Genomic DNA, 19,166 nt, shown 5'->3' on the forward strand with positions numbered 1-19,166 from the left:
GAGCCTGGGAAGTGGAGGCTGTAAGGAGCTATGATCACACCACTGCATTTCAGCCTGAGTGACAGAGCAAGACACTGCCTCTAAGTAAAATAAGGAAAGGAAAAAAGAAAAAAAAAGAAAAAATACACAATTTGGTGGAATTCCACCCTACCCTGGACCACAAGCCCCCAACCTGACCTTCTGTGGCTCAGAGATTAAAATTGTCACTTTGGCCACTATCCAATAATTGGTCCTCTCTCCTGAAGTTCTGATGGATGCAGTGGTTATCAGGCAGTTTCATTGATGAACTCACCCAGCCTTCATTACTGCACACCAGGCGCCAGTGCAAGGCCTGGGTGTACAAAGAATAAACAGGACCTTGCCTTTCTCAGTCTAGTTGGAGCGGGATGGGATGCGATGGAGGAAACGTGTCACTCGATAAGAACCCTGGCCAGAAGTGGTGGCTCATGCCTGTAATCCCAGCATTTGGGGAGGCCCAGGCAGGAAGATTGCTTGAGCCCAGGAGCTCAAGACCAGCCTGAGCAACATGGCGAGACTCCATCTCTTAAAAAAATTTAAAAATTAGCAAGCATAGTGACACGATTGTGGTCCTAGCTACTCAGGAGGCTGACATGGGAGGATCACTCAAGCCCAGTAGTTGGAGGCTGCAGTAAGCTGTGATGGCACCACTGCACTCCAGTCTGGGTGACAGAACAAGGCCTTGTTTCCAAAAGGTTTTTGAAAAATAAAATAAGTGGCCCGACGCAGTGGCTCACACCTGTAATCTCAGCACTTTTGGAGGCCGAGGCAGATAGATCACGTGAGGTCCAGAGTTTGAGACCAGCCTGGCCAACGTGGTGAAACCCCGTCTCTTCTAAAAATGCAAAAATTAGCTGGATGTGGTGGCAGGTGACTGTAATCCCAGGTACTCTGGAGGCTGAGGCAGGAGAATCGCTTGAACCCAGGAGGCAGAGGTTGCAGTGAGCGGAGATTGAGCCACTGCACTCCACCTGGGTGGCAACAGGGAAACTGTCTCAAAAAATAAAAATTAGGCCAGGTGCGGTGGCTCACGCCTGTAGTCCCAGCACTTTGGGAGGCTGAGGCGGGCGGATCACGAGGTCAGGAGATCGAGACCATCCTGGCAAACACGGTGAAACCCCATCTCTACTAAAAATACAAAAAATCAGCCGGGCGCGGTGGCAGGCGTCTGTAGTCCCAGCTACTCGGGAGGCTGAGGCAGGAGAATGGCGTGAACCCAGGAGGCGGAGCTTGCAGTGAGCCGAGATTGCGTTACTGCACTCCAGCCTGGGCGACAGAGCGAGACTCTGTCTCAAAAAAAAAAAAAAAATTAAAATAAGTGCCCGTGGCAATTTGTTGCAGTGGAGAAGAGGGGAGTGATGTCTCAGCCCTGGGATGGCTCCTGGCCAGGCCCGGAGGGGTGGGTGGTGACTCTGGAGAGGGGTTGCCCCGTGGCCTGAGGGTCGCTGGAGGGGCACGGAGGGGCCTCCAGGCTGGATGGAGTAGGAGCCCCAGAGAGAGGGGTCTGGCTGGGGTAGCACCAGAGGCCCTGTCCCCAGCAGCACCCCCCTCACGTCTCCGCCGCTTGTTGTCTTGTAGGTCTCGGATCCGCAGAGAACTGTTCATTGAGGAAATTCAGGCCGGGAGCCAGGGCCAGGCGGGCGCCAGCGACTCACCCTCGGCCCGCAGCGGCCGGGCGGCGCCCAGCTCGGAGGGCGACAGCTGCGACGGCGTGGAGGCCACTGAGGGCCCAGGCAGCGCCGACACCGAGGAGCCCAAGTCTCAGGGAGAGGCCGAGCGGGAGGAGGTGCCGCGGCCGGCGGAGCAGGCGGAGCCGCCGCCCTCGGGGACCCCGGGCCCGGACGACGCCCGCGACGACGACCACGAGGGAGGCCCCGTGGAAGGCCCGGGGCCCCTGCCCAGCCCCGCCACCGCCACCGCCACCGCCGCGCCCGCGGCCCCCGAGGACGCCGCTACCTCAGCCGCCGCCGCGCCGGGGGAGGGCCCCGCGGCTCGGAGCTCCGCGCCGCCACCCAGCAGCAGCAGCAGCAGCAGCAGCAGCGCCCCCCGCAGGCCCAGCTCGCTGCAGAGCCTTTTCGGCCTCCCGGAGGCCGCGGGCGCCCGGGACTCGCGCGACAACCCCCTGCGCAAGAAGAAGGCCGCGAACTTGAACAGCATCATCCATCGCCTGGAGAAGGCCGCCAGCCGGGAGGAACCTATCGAATGGGAGTTCTGAGGGGCCGCGGCCCCAGGGCGGGCAGCCAGGCTGGGCCGTAAGGGCCTGGACGGGGTCGGACGGGGCAGGCGTTGCAGACACCGTGGCCTGGGCTTGGCCCGCGGCCTGCACCGACCCCGGGCCGGACCTGAGCCCGCAGCCCAGACCCACTCCACGGTCCGCGGCCTGCACCAACCCGAGGCCCAGATCCAAGACCGCGGCCCAGACCCACTCTGCGGCCCACACCCACCCTGAGGCCCGGGCAGACCCTGCGGCCTCCACCAACCCCGCGGCCTGGACCGCTTTGCGCACTTACCGCCCTGCGGGCCACAGGGCAAAATCGCCATAGGCCAAGGTGCATATAGAAAACAAAGGAGCATTAAGCCCAATCTATGTCGTGTTTTCAAGGAAGAAAACGGAAATGTGTGGTCGAGCTTTTTTGTACCCTGAAGTGTTTTTTTTATTGCCCTAAGTGATTTCCACAGGTTCTGGAATAACTCTTACAGCTTTGCCTTGTGTCCTCCTGTTCCGTGTGGGCTTTAAAAGAAAAAAAATCAAACCCACATATTAAAAGGGGGCTTTTTATCTGCCATCTAATGGCTTCAGAGCGATAATACACTATTATCTTCTTAAACCAGGAAAAAATAAAAGGGGGGGGGGTGGGATTTTTCAGAAAAATTAAAAAAGAAAGTTTTTGTAGCTGTTCAGTTGCCACTAAGAGATTGCACAGTCAAAACGACTCTAAACACACTAGTTTGGATTCCTAAATATTTTCAAGAAAAGAATCTTCTCGTTTGAAACTTTGAATTAAAATAAAACACATTTACTCCACATATTTTTTAACAAAAAGAAAACGTCACATCAGGAAACTCTGATTTTGTGGTAGCTGACATAGTGTTTTCTTGTACGTGAATAGAATCCTGACATGTAGTGCACATCGATGTATAGCTTTAACTGACCCTGGGTTTTGCAGACCAGGGTTTGTTTAATACACTCCATTCTAGGCCAAATCAGGACAAAAAAAAAAAAAAAAAGATCCGAATCTAGGTATTTTATAATCTGCTTTTTAACCTCTAACCGCAGAGCACGCTGATCAGACCTCATATCTTGGAGGTTTAGGAGACAAGTTAGAACTGTAGCATGTACCTGTTAATTTTGTTTAATTTATGGTGTCTCAATCTGTCTGTGCGTCTGCACGTGTGCAAGCATTGAAAGAAAGGAGAGAGTAGTCCGGGCGAGCACAGCAGGCAGTTCCGGGGCCAGACGGGCCCGTCCCCAAGTAGACAGCAGTCTACTGATCTCTCTCTGGCACAGAAGGCACCTCACCTCACACCACTCTCCTGGACACCTGATGAACTGAGCCCTCCCAGGGGAAGACACTCCCCAGGCCTGGGCAGGGCTTACACGCTCACTCTCTCTCTCTTTCCCTTTTTCTTCCCACCGCAAGCACTGATGACCCTATTGAACTTGTGGGAAACTTCCTTTCTCTGCAGGAGAGAGAACGTGGCATTCTGGGCTCCCCACTCCCGTCCCTTTAGAAATGGCCCAAACTCACACCAAAACGTGGATGCTCTTCAACTTCCAACCCTACCATTTGCCCTTCTTTCATTTCGCCTCTTAGAAAGTTCTTTTATGCACAGTTTTAGGGCAGTCTAAGTACAAACTGAAAGTCTAACTTGTCTCTGATTCCTCCCTTGTCTATGTGTATATGCGTGAGAATAGAGGCGGGTGAGAGAGTGCGTGCGTGTGCGTGTGTGCAATTTTATACGTCTGTGTATTTTCTTAAGTACCTGTGCACACGTAGAGTGCATTACTGCCACCTTTTTCAATAAGCTGTTTTATCAGTTACGGCTTCTACAAGTTTGCTAATTTAGACTCCTTTATTGCCATATCTTTAAACTAACAATAGATGATTTCGGTATATATATATATTTTTTTTTTGCTTATTTATAGGTGCTGTATTTTATTATCTGATTGTTAGGAAGGGATGAAAGGGGCAAATATTCTTTAGAGGGATAGACTGCCGGCAGTATTGGGTATAATTTACAAGATGTAGTTGTCATACTGTATATTACTGATTGAAAACTTTTTGACCGTATTGTGTATCATTGAAACCTTTGTCTTAGGTCAACATCTTTGGATGACATTTTAATGGTGCATTCATTATTTCTTAAGTTTAATTAATATTACTTTTTTTTTATTTGGGGGGTGGGAGGGAGTTATAATTTTAAAGGTATGCTCTGGCTGTTCCACCTCCGTGTGCTTGTTAATTAACTTGTAGGACTTTGACTGTAAGATGTGAAACCACGTTTCTTGCATGATGTTTTAGAGATTATTTCATTTACAGTCTTTTAACCTGCAACTGCAGCACTTAGTTCACGTTTTCACAAATGTTGAGAGTCACTACACTAAAGACAACGCCTTTCCATGAAGGAGAAGTTTTCAGAAGGCTCTAGGGGGCTGGGAGGCAGGCCGTTTGTTTGTCTTTTGTTGGGGGTATAATTTCTGAACTTGAAATCCAGTTCAGGGAGAAGAGAATTCAAAATTAGAGGAGCTTAAGGGGACACGGGTCAACATCTAGCTCGATTCAGGTGCATTGAGAAGAGTGAGTTCACATCAGTGACCCTTAGGACAGTGAGTGGCAGAGCCCTGACGACTGTGATGTCCTCTCCACAAAACCCTCAAGGGACTTTTGTCATCATGTGTGATGAACCTTTAAATATCATCTAATTTTCATAAGAATGAAAAGTTAACAGGAAATAGTAGGCTAGGGTTTAGTTTTAAAGGCATGACTGTTATTTACAAAGGTGTTAAATTTGAGGAAATTGACAAATACAGATTTGTCCATTCTAGTGGCCAAACAGTAACAGTCTAAAATGCAGTCATTTTGACCCTCCCAAGCAATTTAGTCATGTGTGTTGTTTTCTCTTTTTTGTTTTTACTTCTTAAGATTTTTAACTAGGTTACTGTTGGTTCCCTTTCTGTCTTTTTTGCCAGACCTACATCTGGTGCCGGATACAATCAGTTGGTTAAATTTTGCTTGCAGTTCTGTGTATTTTTTTCCTCTATTATTTATTTAAAAAAAAAAAATGGAGATCCCAGCTTTAGATCTTTGATGTTAAGCTAGCACTGTCTGTAATACTTCTAAGAGCTGCCACTAAAATAATACAGCAATCCGTGGCTGGGGGAGCACCCCCTCCTGGTTGGGCCCCTCAGTTGGAGTCTAAGGGTTAATCTCTCATCTTGCTAAGCAGTATTCAAGTGCCTTGAACAGTGTCCCTTCGGCATGGCTCCCCTTCAGCAGGCTGGCGTTCCAAGCAGTGGCCCCCGCAGGCAGCCGACCCCCTTCCTCTTCACGCTCTATGAGTTTAAAAAGCTGATTTGTACCTCTCCCCTGGGGGAAATGGTTCCATATAAAACACTAACACTTAATTACAAGCTCCATTATGCCATTTTAAATGGCTTCTTTTTGTTAATTGGAGGCAGTGTTCATAACTTAAGACTTTTGCCATTAACTTAGCTGGCTAAGCAGAGGCTCGGCGTAAAATCTGTTTGCATTTAGCCTCTTGACCCGGGGTTCTGGCCCAAGCTCCCTTGTGATAGCCGAGATGGCAGGTGTGTGAGTTCTGTCCTAGACCTGTGCCCAACTCACTTCCACCCCAGAGGAGGCTTCTGTCCTCCTCCCTAACCCCCGAGCTCCCAGGTAACCTCCTCTTGAACTTCCGTTATCAGTGAAGACATCTGTGGTTTCTGCTCACCAGACCTCTCTTTAGAAAGGGTTATCAGAGCCATGGAGCTTAGCTCAACTGGATTCTTCTAGACGATCTTAGGAGGCATCTTGGCATGAGGCAGCTTCTAAGCGTCTCCTGGGACAGGATCGGGGGTGACAGCCCAGGGATGCATGCGTGGGAGAACTCTCTGAGAAATGCCAGGATCGTGGCTCACAGGGACCCACCATCAAACCCTGCTACTTTGTGCAAGTAATTGAGGCAAAAGATACCAGTTGACAGCCTCCCTGGGGTAGATCCCTTGTACCTCCCAAGTACAAATACCTCCCTGCTCAGTTTCCTTCCTGTCGCCATCTTTGTTTTCTTCCCATTAAAAAACCATCCTGTCTGATGTGGACGTTCAGGTCTGCTGGTTGGCGGTCCGGGCCCAGAATGCAGCAGAGCTCTGGGTTAAATATTCCTTTCTGGCCACCGCCCAAGCCCAGGTGGCCAGCTCTCATACCCCATCTCCTTCCTTGGCCAGGGCCAGCATCAGGCGTGCAGCTCACGACCAGTTTACACAGGCTGCAAAGAGATCGCTGTGGGCCTCGGCTGACTATTTTAAGATCATGCCACAGCCAGGCCCTAAAAAGAGAGGGGAACAGGAGTCCCCAGGTGAGCTTTCTCACGGGCAGGTGCCTTCCCGACTAAGGTTGGACTGGATGACTTTGTTCCTCCTGCACGTATGTCCTTTGATGCAAGGGTGATCAATGAACTCTGTTGACATTCTATGCAACGTTTTTCATTCCTCTGATTTTAGCAAAGCAAATCTTACTGAAAAATAGAGCCAGGGGAACAGACGCGTGTCCTTCTGGGAGTCACACAAAGAAAAGCAGAGAGACTTTGAACTGAGGGGCGACAGCCTTTGCCTTAAATGCACTATGACAGGCGCTTCTTGGCAGAGTCCATAGACCTTACTCATCCCAAGGCCGACAAGCCAGCTGTACAGGGCGAGATGTAGCAACACGGGGCGTGAGTGGTGGGCGTGCTGGGCTATTCGCTGTGGTACTTTAGCCTGGACGTTTGGCTCCTGTGCTGCCGGTGGGGGGCCCTGTCCCTCCCCAGATGTCCTCCCTCTTCACACTCCTCATTGTCCCTTCTACCTCACTAACCTGTGTTCTCCATCTGATGTCACCCAGAACCACACCCCACAGAACTGTGAGGCACGTGGGCTGGAGAGGGCAGAAAAGCTGCCAGCACAGCAGACACGAGCATCTCTCTGCCTGGTGGGCCAGCTTTGTGTGTCTCTCCTTTTGTGAGCGCAACACGGACAAACAGCTGTGCTCTGCAAGGCACACGGATTTTTCCCTTTACTTCCACCTGTTCCCAAAGCTCCAGCAGCTGTTTCTTTTGCAGGCAGGGCGTGGTCTCGGGCCTCTGAGGGTCTTGTCTTTGGTCCGCCTGTCCTTGCTATCCAGTCCTGTTCAGCTGTTAAGATCCATCATGGCCATTATCCTTGCCCCAGACTGCCCCAAAGTGGCCACATGAGGACACTTCCCAAGATTCCCAGCTGGCTTTGGGGAACGCTGTAGCTCTTGGGTGTCTGTTGTCTCTGGCGTGGTTTTAGCATCACTAGAAAAACTCCTTTGCAAACATCAAACATCTCAAAGACGGAAAAGGATAGATGGCTTCCTCTAGCCTACACGCCCCGTCCACAGTTGCATCACCCTCTTATCCCAAAAGAGTATGCCAGTTCCCATCCAGCACTGAAGAAAACCAGCTCCTGGGGCTGCTGGTTGGAGGTGGGTCTGTCCACTGTGGGGGCCAAAGTGTTCCCCTGCTGGAGAGAGTTTGCAAGTAAGAACCTAAGGATGGGGACAGCATCCTGTGCTTGGGCATTGACCAGCCAAAGCTCACATTTAGAAATCCTCAGTGCTTCTGTGGTTTCACCTGGGCATCGATGACATTAGGGAAGCCTTTGTGACCACAAGGCTGAGTGGCAAGGTGGTGACCTGGGGCCAATGTGACGTGCTTGGATCTCAGCGTGTACTGAATGCCAGTCTGGCCAGCACACTCGAACGCTAAAAGAATGGTCCAATTTGATGATCTTATTTCTATTTCAATCAGGTTTTGACTTTTTGTAGATGAAAACTACCAGGGAAAAGGGGAAGCAGGTACCCAATAAAGTTTAGAAAGATCCAGTCTGTGAAACCCTTAGAGATGGGCTGAAAGTTAAGTCCACAACCCTTGGGCTTAATCAGGATGGAAGAGGAGGGGGTGTGGGGGGCAGAGCGTAAAACAAGCCCCAGCCCTACTCCCGGCCCCCCAGCCCAGTCTTCCCAATCCCAGAGGCCCCGGCGGCCTGTGCTCCTCACCACCCTGGTCAGGGGAGTAGAAGGAAATGCAATTTCCGCCTGTCTGCCCGACTTCCAAAAACTGCGTCCTCCTGCCCAGGCCTCTCCCACCACCACCTCCCCTCCAAAGATAACCGTGTCCATGCCGTCCGTGGCATCATCTTGAGTTTTCATTTTTGGATGAAGTGACATTTAGCTTTAACAAGACATTTCCAAAGCGCCTAGTCTCCTCCAAAATGCTAACTTTAAAAGTTGGGCATTGTAGGCGAAAAATCCCGAAAAAAAAAAAAGACAAAAAAAAAAAAAGGCTGGCGAGAGAAAGACATTTGGCTATGCATAAATGTGCACTTCCCCCATGCCCCCGTTCTTAAACTCTTAAGATGCCTTTGAGTTGCTTTTTATGAATCCTTTTAGTTTACCCGATAATGTTAAGAAAGCATTAGTCTGCGTTACTGTAATTTCTGTAGTGTTTACGCTTTAATTTCTACCACAAAATATGCTATATGCTATGTATCAAGCTTTCTGTAATCAGAAAGAAAAGGTGCCTTATATCCCAATGTCATGGCTACATCCCTATGGAAATTAATCAGAAGCACAGTGTGTACGGAAGCATTGGGACTTCTGCTGGTGAAACAAGAGACCATTCAGCAAGACACGTTGAAGTGGCACGGAGCTGCTTTTGTTTTATAATTCTTTTTCCCCCCTTTTGCTTCTTTTTTTTTATTTTTATTTTTTTTTGTAGTTTGCTTTAAACAGAAAGCACTTAAATAGATGACTATGTGTAAAAGCTCTGTGCAATTGAAATCATTTTTCTTCATTTTTAAAAAATAACGTATTGCACACCAAATGAACTCAAAGTAAGCTTTAGACCAGGACGATTCAGGTTATGAATGAGTTTGTTCACTGTAGTTCCGTTTGTTCATGAACCGAAGGGAAAACAGGCCTCCCCGACTCCCTCCAGTCTCCCAGCCTGCCTCTTGGTGACCACTGTGCGGGGCATGCAGGGCCCGCGGGCTCTGGCCGGAGCCGCTGGCCTGACGAGGCAGGATGGGGAGTGTCCATGATTCAGAAGCTGAGAGCCTTCCCCAGTGTCTGAGGCCACAGCCATCCCTTCCAGCACTTAATCTTGTCTTGTTGAAATGGACTGACTGCTACTGACCTGCCGGCGTGCGTGAGGGTGATTATAAAAGGATGTTTCCTTGAGAAAAAAAAATTATTTCTATCCTCTTCTATTTATTATTAGGTTAATCATTTAAGTACTTACCAGGAGTGTATTGTTATTTTGTGTTTTGTTGTCATAAATGCTTTTTGCTGTCACTCTAGTGGTTACTATCCTCTGCCTTCCTCTCCTCCCCCACTCCCCCAGAGAACCAAGGCGTCTGGGGGATTGAGTGGGGGGCAGAGGGGATTTCCCCAGCGAAATCAAACACCTGTCTCCAGAGTAGCCACTCAAAAACTGGTGGTCTCTATGTGTCTAACTTTTTAAATGAGAGAGTTTATGAACAAAAATATCTACCAATGTGTGAGGGAGTTGCTGAGTTGAACAACGCTCGCTTGAGGAGCTTCAGAGGAATCTTAGCAAAGCCAAGTTCAGTTCCCCAAAGCCTCCTAGAGCCTCTGGTAAGACTTCTGGGTTCATGAAGTTTCGGCAAGCCGTGGTCAGAGAGGGCACGGTGGCCTGGCCAAGACTTTACCTACAAGCGAGAGAGTGATTTCTTGCAAGGCCCGCACGGGTTGATATGTTTTGGTTGGTTTTTTGTTGTTGTTTTTCTTGAGTACAAAGTTGGTCAAAACCATCTTTCAAAGCAACAGTGTTTTGTAGTGCCAGGCTGTGGCTTGAGGGCTCACCTAGGAGATCATAGGCAGAGGGCCCCTTTCCCCTATAGGTGGTTCAATGTGGAGGAAGGTTGGGTGTGGAGACTGCTTGCTGTGGCCCCTAGCTCAGCCAGCAGGACACCCAGTTGTTGCCAATCGGGTGTGAAGGTGAGGCGCCCTGCCTCGATCCCATGGGCCCAGCAGAAGGAAACTTACCCCAGGCCAAGGCAAGGGCCCTGCCCACCCCAAGGTAGGCTGGGAAGAGCATCTCTTTCCATATCATCACCTCCCCTTCTCCAAGATCGCCGGGGGCCCTGATTTTGTTCTCTCTTTGAAAGAAACCCTCCACCAAAACAATGGTCCCCATCTCCCCAAAAGGCTTTTTTTTTCCATTTTTCTCTAATTAGTCTATGCATTTCTCTCTCTCAAACCATCTTCTGCCTCTTCCCTTGAGAAAACGGGCATCTCACGTACCCCCATCTGAGACCTCTTGGAAAAAAAAATCCCGTGCATTCTGGAGATGTGAGAATTCACCCAAAATTCTTAAAGCATTGGAGAATAGCTTGTTATAAAATAGAAGTGGGGGTAAAAAGAAGGTGGTTTTCCCCACATCCCTTTGCATTGAATAAGAGACCTAGTTCTTTGCGTTTGTGCAATAACTCTTTGCTGCTTGCCTTGAGAGCGGGTAGCACCACGCTCCTGTCCAGACTACTAACAGCACAAGACGCACTCGCAGGGTGGCGGAATCTTCCGGAAAACTCTTTATAAGCTCAGCTCCCCCCACCCCACCCCCATTCCAGTGTTTTGTCACGTCTTACATTTTAGCAGTATTTTATATTTTCTGTAACGCACCAAGTCTTAGATCTTTCTAGAGCTTGTTTGTTCATCCTCACAATCACAGATTTTTTTTCTCCAATCCTCACAGAGACCCAATTGACCAAAAAAAGAAAAAAGGAAAAAAAAAAGTCGTCTTTTTTTTTTTTTTTTTTTTGTACAAATCGCTTTGAGATGCCTCTGGTGTGTTGCTGTGTGACATCTCTCTGATAACATTTTATTTCTTGCTATTTGTTTTTCTACATTAAGAGTCAAAGTTGACCTGGCTGGCGTGGGGGTGGGGGAGGCACCCGTCGGCCCCTTGGTGTTGTCCCTCTGTCTTTGGTTAGCCATACGATGTTTGTTCTCAGCACTGTACAACGGTCCCTATATAATACGGAGAAGCAATATCACTGTATGAGACTCACACCATGTATTATTATTCACTAGCACCCTAGGTGTGATAATTGAAGTAAATATCTTTTATACAAACACAAGAATGTGTGGGTTGTTTTTATTTAAAGTGCCCTGGCCTGAGGACGAGCAGCAAACACTGTCATTCGGGGTCCAAAGGGCACCTCGAGAATTGCCGTTCCCGAGGTCATCCTTGCACCTGTCCGCAGGTCCTCAGGCGTGTGGCTCTGGGATACATGGGGATCTCAGGCACTGCTCTGTCAGTCTGCATCCGGTTCACAGGAAGGGCTTCGCCGGGGCCTACATTCCTACTTGCTGTTGTCACCAGCACTGTTTGCCTACCCTTGAACCAAGCCCTTACCCTCCCTGGCGTCCGCTTCCTTGTCTGTAAAATGGAGACACTATCGCCTGTCATATAGGCTTGCTATGGGGAACCAGGAATGGTGGCCAATGCTGGTGCGGCACTGGGCTGATGGTGGCAGCCCCAATCGATGGCACTCGGGCGACCAGGACTACGGCCAGGCTCCTCTGCCGGGTGGCCTGCAGATGGTCAGTGGCGTGGCCTCAACCTTCTGTGTGGGGGTCTCACTGTGCCCCTGACTCCTGATGTAACAGAAAGACAAGTGAAAGGCACCAGTTAATGCTTGTGAGTGGGCGGGAAGAGGGGATTGGGACAGTGGCTTGTGGGTCTCTGGAATGCCAGGGCTACTGAGAAGAGTCTCTTTCCAGATGGTGCTCGGGCTGGACGTGGCGGGGAGAGCTCTGCAGAGGTGGCTGTTAGGCTTCTCCGCGCAGTTGTGACTCAGAGGCTGTTGCTCGTCTTGAGACCTACCGGGTTGGCAAAGAGCTGTCTGCCAGGCCGACGTGTGTCTGGTGGAAGTGGGGGATGACTTGGTCGCGTATTAATTTGGAGATTTCAGATTGTGAAATGCCCACATGTGATACAGAATCGTAAGCCCCTCTCCGAATTAAACTGGATTCAATCCTCCCTCCAGTGGGAGAACCCAGAGTATGGGATGGAGGCACCCCCCAGTGCCAGGTGCCCTCGGCAGCCCCGCATCTCATACAGTCACTTAGGGCCGGGGGTGTCTCTAGAGTTGCCCAAAATGCCGGTCCCCTCGGATAGGAGAGGCCTGCATAAAACCCTAAGAGCTGGCCCGGCGCAGTGGCTCACACCTGTAATCTCAGCAGTTTGGGAGGCCGAGGCGGGTGGATCACTTGAGGTCAGGAGTTCAAGACCAGCCTGGCCAACATGGTGAAACCCCATCTCTACTAAAAATACAAAAATTAACCAGGCATGGTGGTGGGCACCTGTAATCCCAGCTACTTGGAAGGCTGAGGCAGGAGAATTGCTTGAACCTGGGAGGCGGAGGTTACAGTGAGCCGAGAGTGCGCCATTGCACTCCGGCCTGGGTGATAGAGCAAAACTCAGTCTCAATAAAACAAACAAAAAAATAACCCTAAGAACTCTGCCAGTTTGGTATTTGACAGACTGAAGTCTAACATGGTTAATTTTTGTGTTTGCTAGTTTAGGTATGCCCCTATGTATTTAATGATCTGCTAACTAAATTAAAATAAGAAATGTTTAAAAAAAAAAAAAAGAGAAAGGAAGGAAGAAAGAACAGCTGGGCACAGTGGCTCATTCCTGTAACTCCTATAAGCCCAGCACTTTGGGAGGAGGTCAGGGCAGGAGGATTGCTTGAGCCCAGGAGTTTGAGGCCAGCCTGGGCAACATAGTGAGACCCCATCTCTACAAAAAATAAAAAATTAGTTGGGCATGGTGGCATGCGCCTGTAGTCCTAACTACTCTGGAGGCTGAGGTGGGAGGATCACTTCTGCCCAGGAGTTCAAGGCTGCAGTGAGCTATGATGGCACCACTGCACTCCAGCCTGGGCAACACAGCAAGACCCTGAATCTTGAAAAAAAAAAAAAAAAAAGGAAAAGAACACTTAGCTCAAAGTCTTTTTCCTCAGAAAGTTGAGACAGTGTCTCAGTCTGTTGCAACCTCCTCCTCCCAGGCTTAAGCAACCCTCCCACCACCTCAGCCTCCCAAGTAGCTGGGACCACAGGCATGCACCACCATGCCTGGCTAATTTTTTGTAGAGATGAGGTTTCACCATGTTGCCCAGGCTGGTCTTGAACTCCTGAGCTCAGGAGATCCACCCCACCCACCTGGTTCTCCCAAAGTACTGGGATTATAAGAGTGAGCCACTGCGCCTGGCCTCCCGAAGTGCTTCTAAAGTGAGATTTAATTAAGCAAAACTGCAGTTGCTCCTGGTTTTGCAGGGCCAGCTGCAAAGGCAGAAAAAGAGAGTGAGATTTCATGCTCTGACTGCAATTGGATGATGCCTCCATTCCAGGCAAATGGTTCAGCCTTGACCTTTCTCCCGTCCCTGCAGTTAAGTGGGTCTGAACAGAACGTTGTTCCTTGCTTTTGTTTTTGTTTGAGACAGAGTCTGTCTCTCTTGCCTAGGCTGGAGTTTAGTGGCGTGATCTCGGCTCACTGCAACCTCTGTTTCCTGAGTTCAAGCAATTCTCCTGCCTCAGCCTCCCGAGTAACTGGGCTTAGAGGTGTGCGCCACGACGCCCAGCTAATTTTTAGTATTTTCAGTAGAGATGGGGTTTTACCATGGTGGCCAGGCTGGTCTCGAACTCCTGACCTCAAGTGATCTGCCTACCTTGGCCTCCCAAAGTGCTGGGATTACAGGCATGAGCCACCGCCCCCGGCCCCTTACTTGTTTTTTGTTTCGTTTTGTTTTGCTTTTAAGATGGAGTCTGGCTCTGTTGCCTAGGCTGGAGTGCAATGGTACAATCTCGGCTCACTGCAACCTCCACCTCCTGGGTTCAGGCGATTCTCCTGCCTCAGCCTCCCAAGTAGCTGGGATTATAGGTGCCTGCCACCACACCAGGCTAATGTTTGTTTTGTATTTTTAGTAGAGACGAGGTTTCACCCTGTTGGCCAGGCTGATCTAGAACTCCTGACCTCAAGTAATCTGCCTGCCTCAGCCTCCCAAAGTGCTGGGATTACAGGTGTGAGCCACCGTACCTGGCCGTGTTCCTTACTTGATGCTCTGAGGAAACACAATTGCATGTAGACAGGGTGGCGCGACGTGATGATGAGATATATTAGAGCACTTGAATTGTCTGCAATGGTCCTGTGTGCTTCTGTTAAAAAGCGCCTCTGAGTGGCTGCCTGGGGGCATGCCGCTCCTCTCCACGGTCCTAGCATGCCAGGTTTGGGGGCACACAGCTTGCTGGTGTCTATTTCAGCTCATCACTGGTTCCTGTGAGGTGGCAGAGGCCTGGGCCTGCATGTACGGACCCAACCAGGGAACTGGGAGGGCTCCACGGAACTACTGTGATGTTGCCGGGGCTCCTGGCCAGTTGGGCCATTGCTCAGCAACCGACTCATACAGTGTGGAGTGACCGGCCTCCATAGACAGGGGAGACACAGCCTGGGCCCAGCCTTGGGCAGGCATTGCTGAAGTTCCTGTCTTTTCCAAGAAATTCAGACTCTTAGAATACCAACAGGAAGGGCCCTGGTCGGGCATGGTGGCTCACGCCTGTCATCCCAGCACTTTGGGAGGCTGAGGTGGACAGATCACCTGAGGTCGGGAGTTTGAGACCAGCCTGGCCACCATGATGAAACCCCATCTCTACTAAAAATACAAAAATTAGCCAGGCATGATGGCGCATGCCTGTAATCCCAGCTACTCAGGAGGCTGAGGCAGGAGAATCGCTTGAACCCGGGAGGCGGAGGTTGCAGTGAGCCAAGATTGCGCCACTGCACTCCAGCCTAGGCAACAGAGTGAGACTCTGGCTCAAAAAAATAAAAAATAAATAATACCAATATGAAGAGCCCTTTTTTTTTTTTCAAGCAGAATCGAGTATGGATAAGTAATAGCAGAGCTGCCCATTTGGGGCAGTGGTGTGGCCTCCAGGGAGTGGGATTTGAGGCTAACCCTCCCATCGTTCAGGGAGGCGTCAGTGTCTCTGTGGTCAGGAGACACTGGCTGTATCAGGATCCCAGCAGCATCTCTTAGTGGCTGATGACCGTGAGCAAGTCTTAAGTCGACGCTCAGGAAATCTTTGAAAGAATGAATGAGTTTAACTTCCTAGTGCTTCTGTTTCTGTCTCTGTAAAGGGGATATAAAAAGCCAAACTCGGTCAGGCACGATGGCTCACACCTGTAATCCCAAGGCTTTGGGAAGCCAAGGCAGGAGGAACACTTGAGGCCAGGAGTTCAAGACCCACCCTGGGACACATAGCAAGACCCCATCTCTACAAAAATGTTTAAAATTCGCTGGATGTGCTGGCACATGCCTGTAGTCCCAGCTACTCGGGAGGCTGAAGGATCGCTTGAGCCCAGGAGCTCAAGGCTGCAGTGAGCTATAATTGCACCACTGCACTCCAGCCTGGGTGACGGAGTGAGACCCTGTCTCCAATTAAAAAAATAAAAGGTAGGTGGCTCATGCCTGTAATCCCAGCACTTTGGGAGGCCGAGGCGGGTGGATCACGAGGTCAGGAGATTGAGACCATCCTGGCTAACATGGTGAAACCCCATCTCTACTAAAAAGACAAAAAATTAGTCGGGCGTGGTGGTGGGCACCTGTAGCCACTCAGGAGGCTGAGGCAGGAGAATCACTTGAACCCAGGAAACAGAGGTTGCAGTGAGCCGTGATACCTCCACTGCACTTCAGCCTGGGTGACAAAGCAAGACTCCATCTCAGATAGATGGATGGATGGAATGGATGGATGTAAAACTCACAGGGTTACTGAGAGGACCCAGTGAGAAGACCTGGAAACCACTCACCCTGCACCCAGTGCCAGGGCAGAGCCTGGAAGGATCCAAGTGAGGCCTGTGCAGTTACTGGCAGTGGAAGCAGTGGAGGACTGGCTGGCCCTGCCGCGGTCTTGCTGCCCGTGGCCAGGCCCCATCTCCTGGGGTCTCTAGTCTCCTCTAACACACATGGCCTCTGGGTTTGGCTGTGATGGGGTGGGACTGAGCTGTGGTAGATGCTTACATCAGACAGATCGGAGAGAGGGCCAGCTGTGCCCCAGCCTGGGAGACCCTGCAGCTGTGGGAATCCTGGTGCAACTTTCCAACTGAGGAAACAGATGCTAGCCGCGGGGTAGCATCCACTCGCCCGTGAGCTAATACATACCGAAGGCTGACCGTGGGCCGCTGCCTTACACACTGGGGTTATTACAGGGCAAACCAGGAGCTCACCTTCTTGTGGGAGGGACAAACAGTAGACGGAATAAATAAGTGAATGAAATAGTTGCTTCGAAGGTGATCAGTGTTATAAGGAGGATGGGAAGAGCAAGTGAAAAGGGTTTTTTTTTTTGTTTTTTTTTTTTTGGAGATGAAGTCTTGCTCTGTTGCTCAGGCTGGAGTGCAGTGGCATGATCTCCGCTCACTGCAACCCCCACCTCCCAGGTTCAGGCGATTCTCCTGCCTCAGCCTCCCAAGCAGCTGGGATTACAGGTGCATGCCACCATGCCCAGCTAATTTTTTTATTTTTAGTAGAGACAGGGGTTTCACCACATTGGCCAGGCTGGTCTCAAACTCCTGATCTGAAGTGATCCACCCGCCTCAGCCTCCCAAAGTACTGAGATTACAGGCGTGAGCCACCCCACACCCGGCCTTTTTTTTTTTAAATGGAGTCTCACTCTGTTGCCTAGGCTAGAGTGCAGTGACACAATCTCAGCTCACTGCAACCTCCTCCTCCCAGGTTCAAGCAATTCTCCTGCCTCAGCCCCCCAAGTAGCTGGGATTACAGGTGCACGCCACCATGCCCAGCTAATTTTTGTTATTTTTAGTAGAGATAGGGGTTTCATCATGTTGTCCATTCTGGTCTCAAACTCCTGACTTCAAGTGATCTGCCCGCTTCAGCCTCCCATAGTGCTGGGATTACAGGTGTGAGCCACTGCACCCAGCTGAAAAGGGTTAAAGTTTTAAATCGGGTGGTCAGGGTAGGCCTCCCTAAGAAGTTCACTTCTTTGTTTAATTTATTATCTTTTTCTCTTTTTTTTGAGACAGGGTCTCACTCTGTCACCCAGGCTGAAGTGCAGTGGCATGATCATAGCTCACTGCAGACTCTAACTCTTGGGCTCAAGTGATCCTCCCAGCCTCCCTAGTAACTGGGACTACAGGCACACATCACCACTTTTGGCTAATTTTTATATTTTTTTGTAGAGACGAAGTCTCGCTATGTTACCCAGGCTGGTCTCAAACTCCTGGCTTCCAGCAATCCTCCCACCTCAGCCTCCCAAAGTGCTGAGATTACAGGCATGAGCCACCGTTCCTAGACAGAAGTTAACTTTTTTTTTTTTTTTTTTTGAGATGGAGTCTTGCTCTGTCACCCAGGCTAGAGTGCAGTGGTGCGATGTCAGCTCACTGCAACCTCCGCCTCCCGGGTTCAAGTGATTCTCCTGCCTCAGCCTCCCAAGTAGCTGGGATTACAGGCGCCCACCACCATGCCCAGTAATTTTTGTATTTTTAGTAGAGATGGAGTTTCACCATCTTGGCCAGGCTGGTCTCGAACTCCTGACCTCAGGTGATCCACCCGCCTCGGCCTCCCAAAGTGCTGGGATTACAGGCGTAAGCCATCACGCCCAGCCCAGAAGTTAACTTCTAAACAGTCCTGGCAGAGCTGAGGGAATGAGCCCTGCATATGTGAGAAGGAAGGACGTTCTAGGCAGTGGGAACCGCCAGTTCAAAGGTCTCGTGGTGCAAATGTCCCTGGAAACCAGCATGGCTGCAGCACCGTGACCAGGAGGAAGAGTGGGAGGCGATGAGGTCAGAGAGACCAGGGAGAGGCAGAGCGTGGGGGCCTTGTCGGCCATTGCCGAGGCTTTGGTCTTTACTCTGAGTCAACTGGGGGCCGTTGGAGGGTTTGAACAGAGGGTCCTGGCTCTGGTGGGGAAACAGGAAGTAGGATTTATTGGTAGGAGTGAGTAAGGAGAGGTCAGCACAGGGGAAGCCCTCAGAAGCTCACCCAAGAGGCCACAACTGGGGCTGCGTTTGACCCCCCCAGCCATGCCAGAGGAGCTGCTTCTCAGCCACCACGTGGGATCAATTTCTTACATACTGAACTTGGTCAAGGCCTGCTGCTTTATGCTGTGGATCTTCTGGCAGCCAGGGAACTTGGACTTGGCCCTGTGTATGGCCTCAATCACACGCTCATGATTCTGCTCTTAGTACGGATAAACACGATGACCTGGCCAACATGAATCCTGGCTGTCAGGATTTCCAAGGGCACCCCGAATACTTGCCTAGTGCCTAGACCACAGACAGCACGAGGTCAGAGACACAAATGTCCGTGGAAAGAATTGTCTCCAAGGTTCCTTAGGGCAACCCATATAAGAAACAGACCGTGTGGCCTGGTGTGGTGGCTCACGCCTGTCATCCCAGCACTTTGGGAGGCCAAGGTGGGTGGATCACCTGAGGTCAGGAGTTCAAGACCATCCTGGCCAACATGACGAAACCCTGTCTCTACTAAAAATACAAAAATAAGCCGGGCATGGTAGCGGGCACTTGTAATCCCAGCTACTTGGGAGGCTGAGGCAGGAGAAATGCTTGAACCCAGGAGGCAGAGGTTGCAGTGAGCCGAGATTATACCACTGTACTCCAGCCTGGGCAACAAGAGCAAAAATCTGTCTCAAAAAAAAAAAAAAAAGAGAGAGAAAGAAAGAAACAGACTTTGTACTTTACTGAGGAGGCTGCTGTTTGCAACCACTGCACCCTACAAGGTCACTATTTTTTTTAAGAGACAGGGTCTCACTCTGTTGCCCAGGCTGGAGAGCAGTGGCATAATCATCGCTCACTGCAGCCTTGACCTCCTGGGC

At 50.4% G+C, this 19,166-nt stretch overlaps 1 protein-coding gene across 6 annotated transcripts in view; it reads left to right on the forward strand.

Annotated features, from left to right (window-relative positions):
* CUX1 (cut like homeobox 1) overlaps positions 1-19,166 on the forward strand; it is a 472,474-nt gene that overhangs the window by 434,918 nt on the left and 18,390 nt on the right. For 2 of the 6 annotated variants that reach the window (XM_032756129.2, XM_032756134.2), the window contains one exon: positions 1,597-11,404. The exons of 3 other annotated variants lie outside the window; for them this stretch is intronic. In XM_032756129.2, coding sequence (XP_032612020.1) covers positions 1,597-2,233 — 637 coding nt within the window. In that variant the 3' untranslated portion in view covers positions 2,234-11,404. Of the gene's footprint in view, positions 1-1,596; positions 11,406-19,166 lie in introns of those variants that run through there. One more of the 6 variants, XM_032756128.2, reaches the window with a different exon arrangement.

The sequence above is a fragment of the Hylobates moloch genome, unplaced genomic scaffold (genome assembly GCF_009828535.3).
Source record: "Hylobates moloch isolate HMO894 unplaced genomic scaffold, HMol_V3 SCAFFOLD_1, whole genome shotgun sequence".
Lineage (NCBI taxonomy): Eukaryota > Metazoa > Chordata > Mammalia > Primates > Hylobatidae > Hylobates > Hylobates moloch.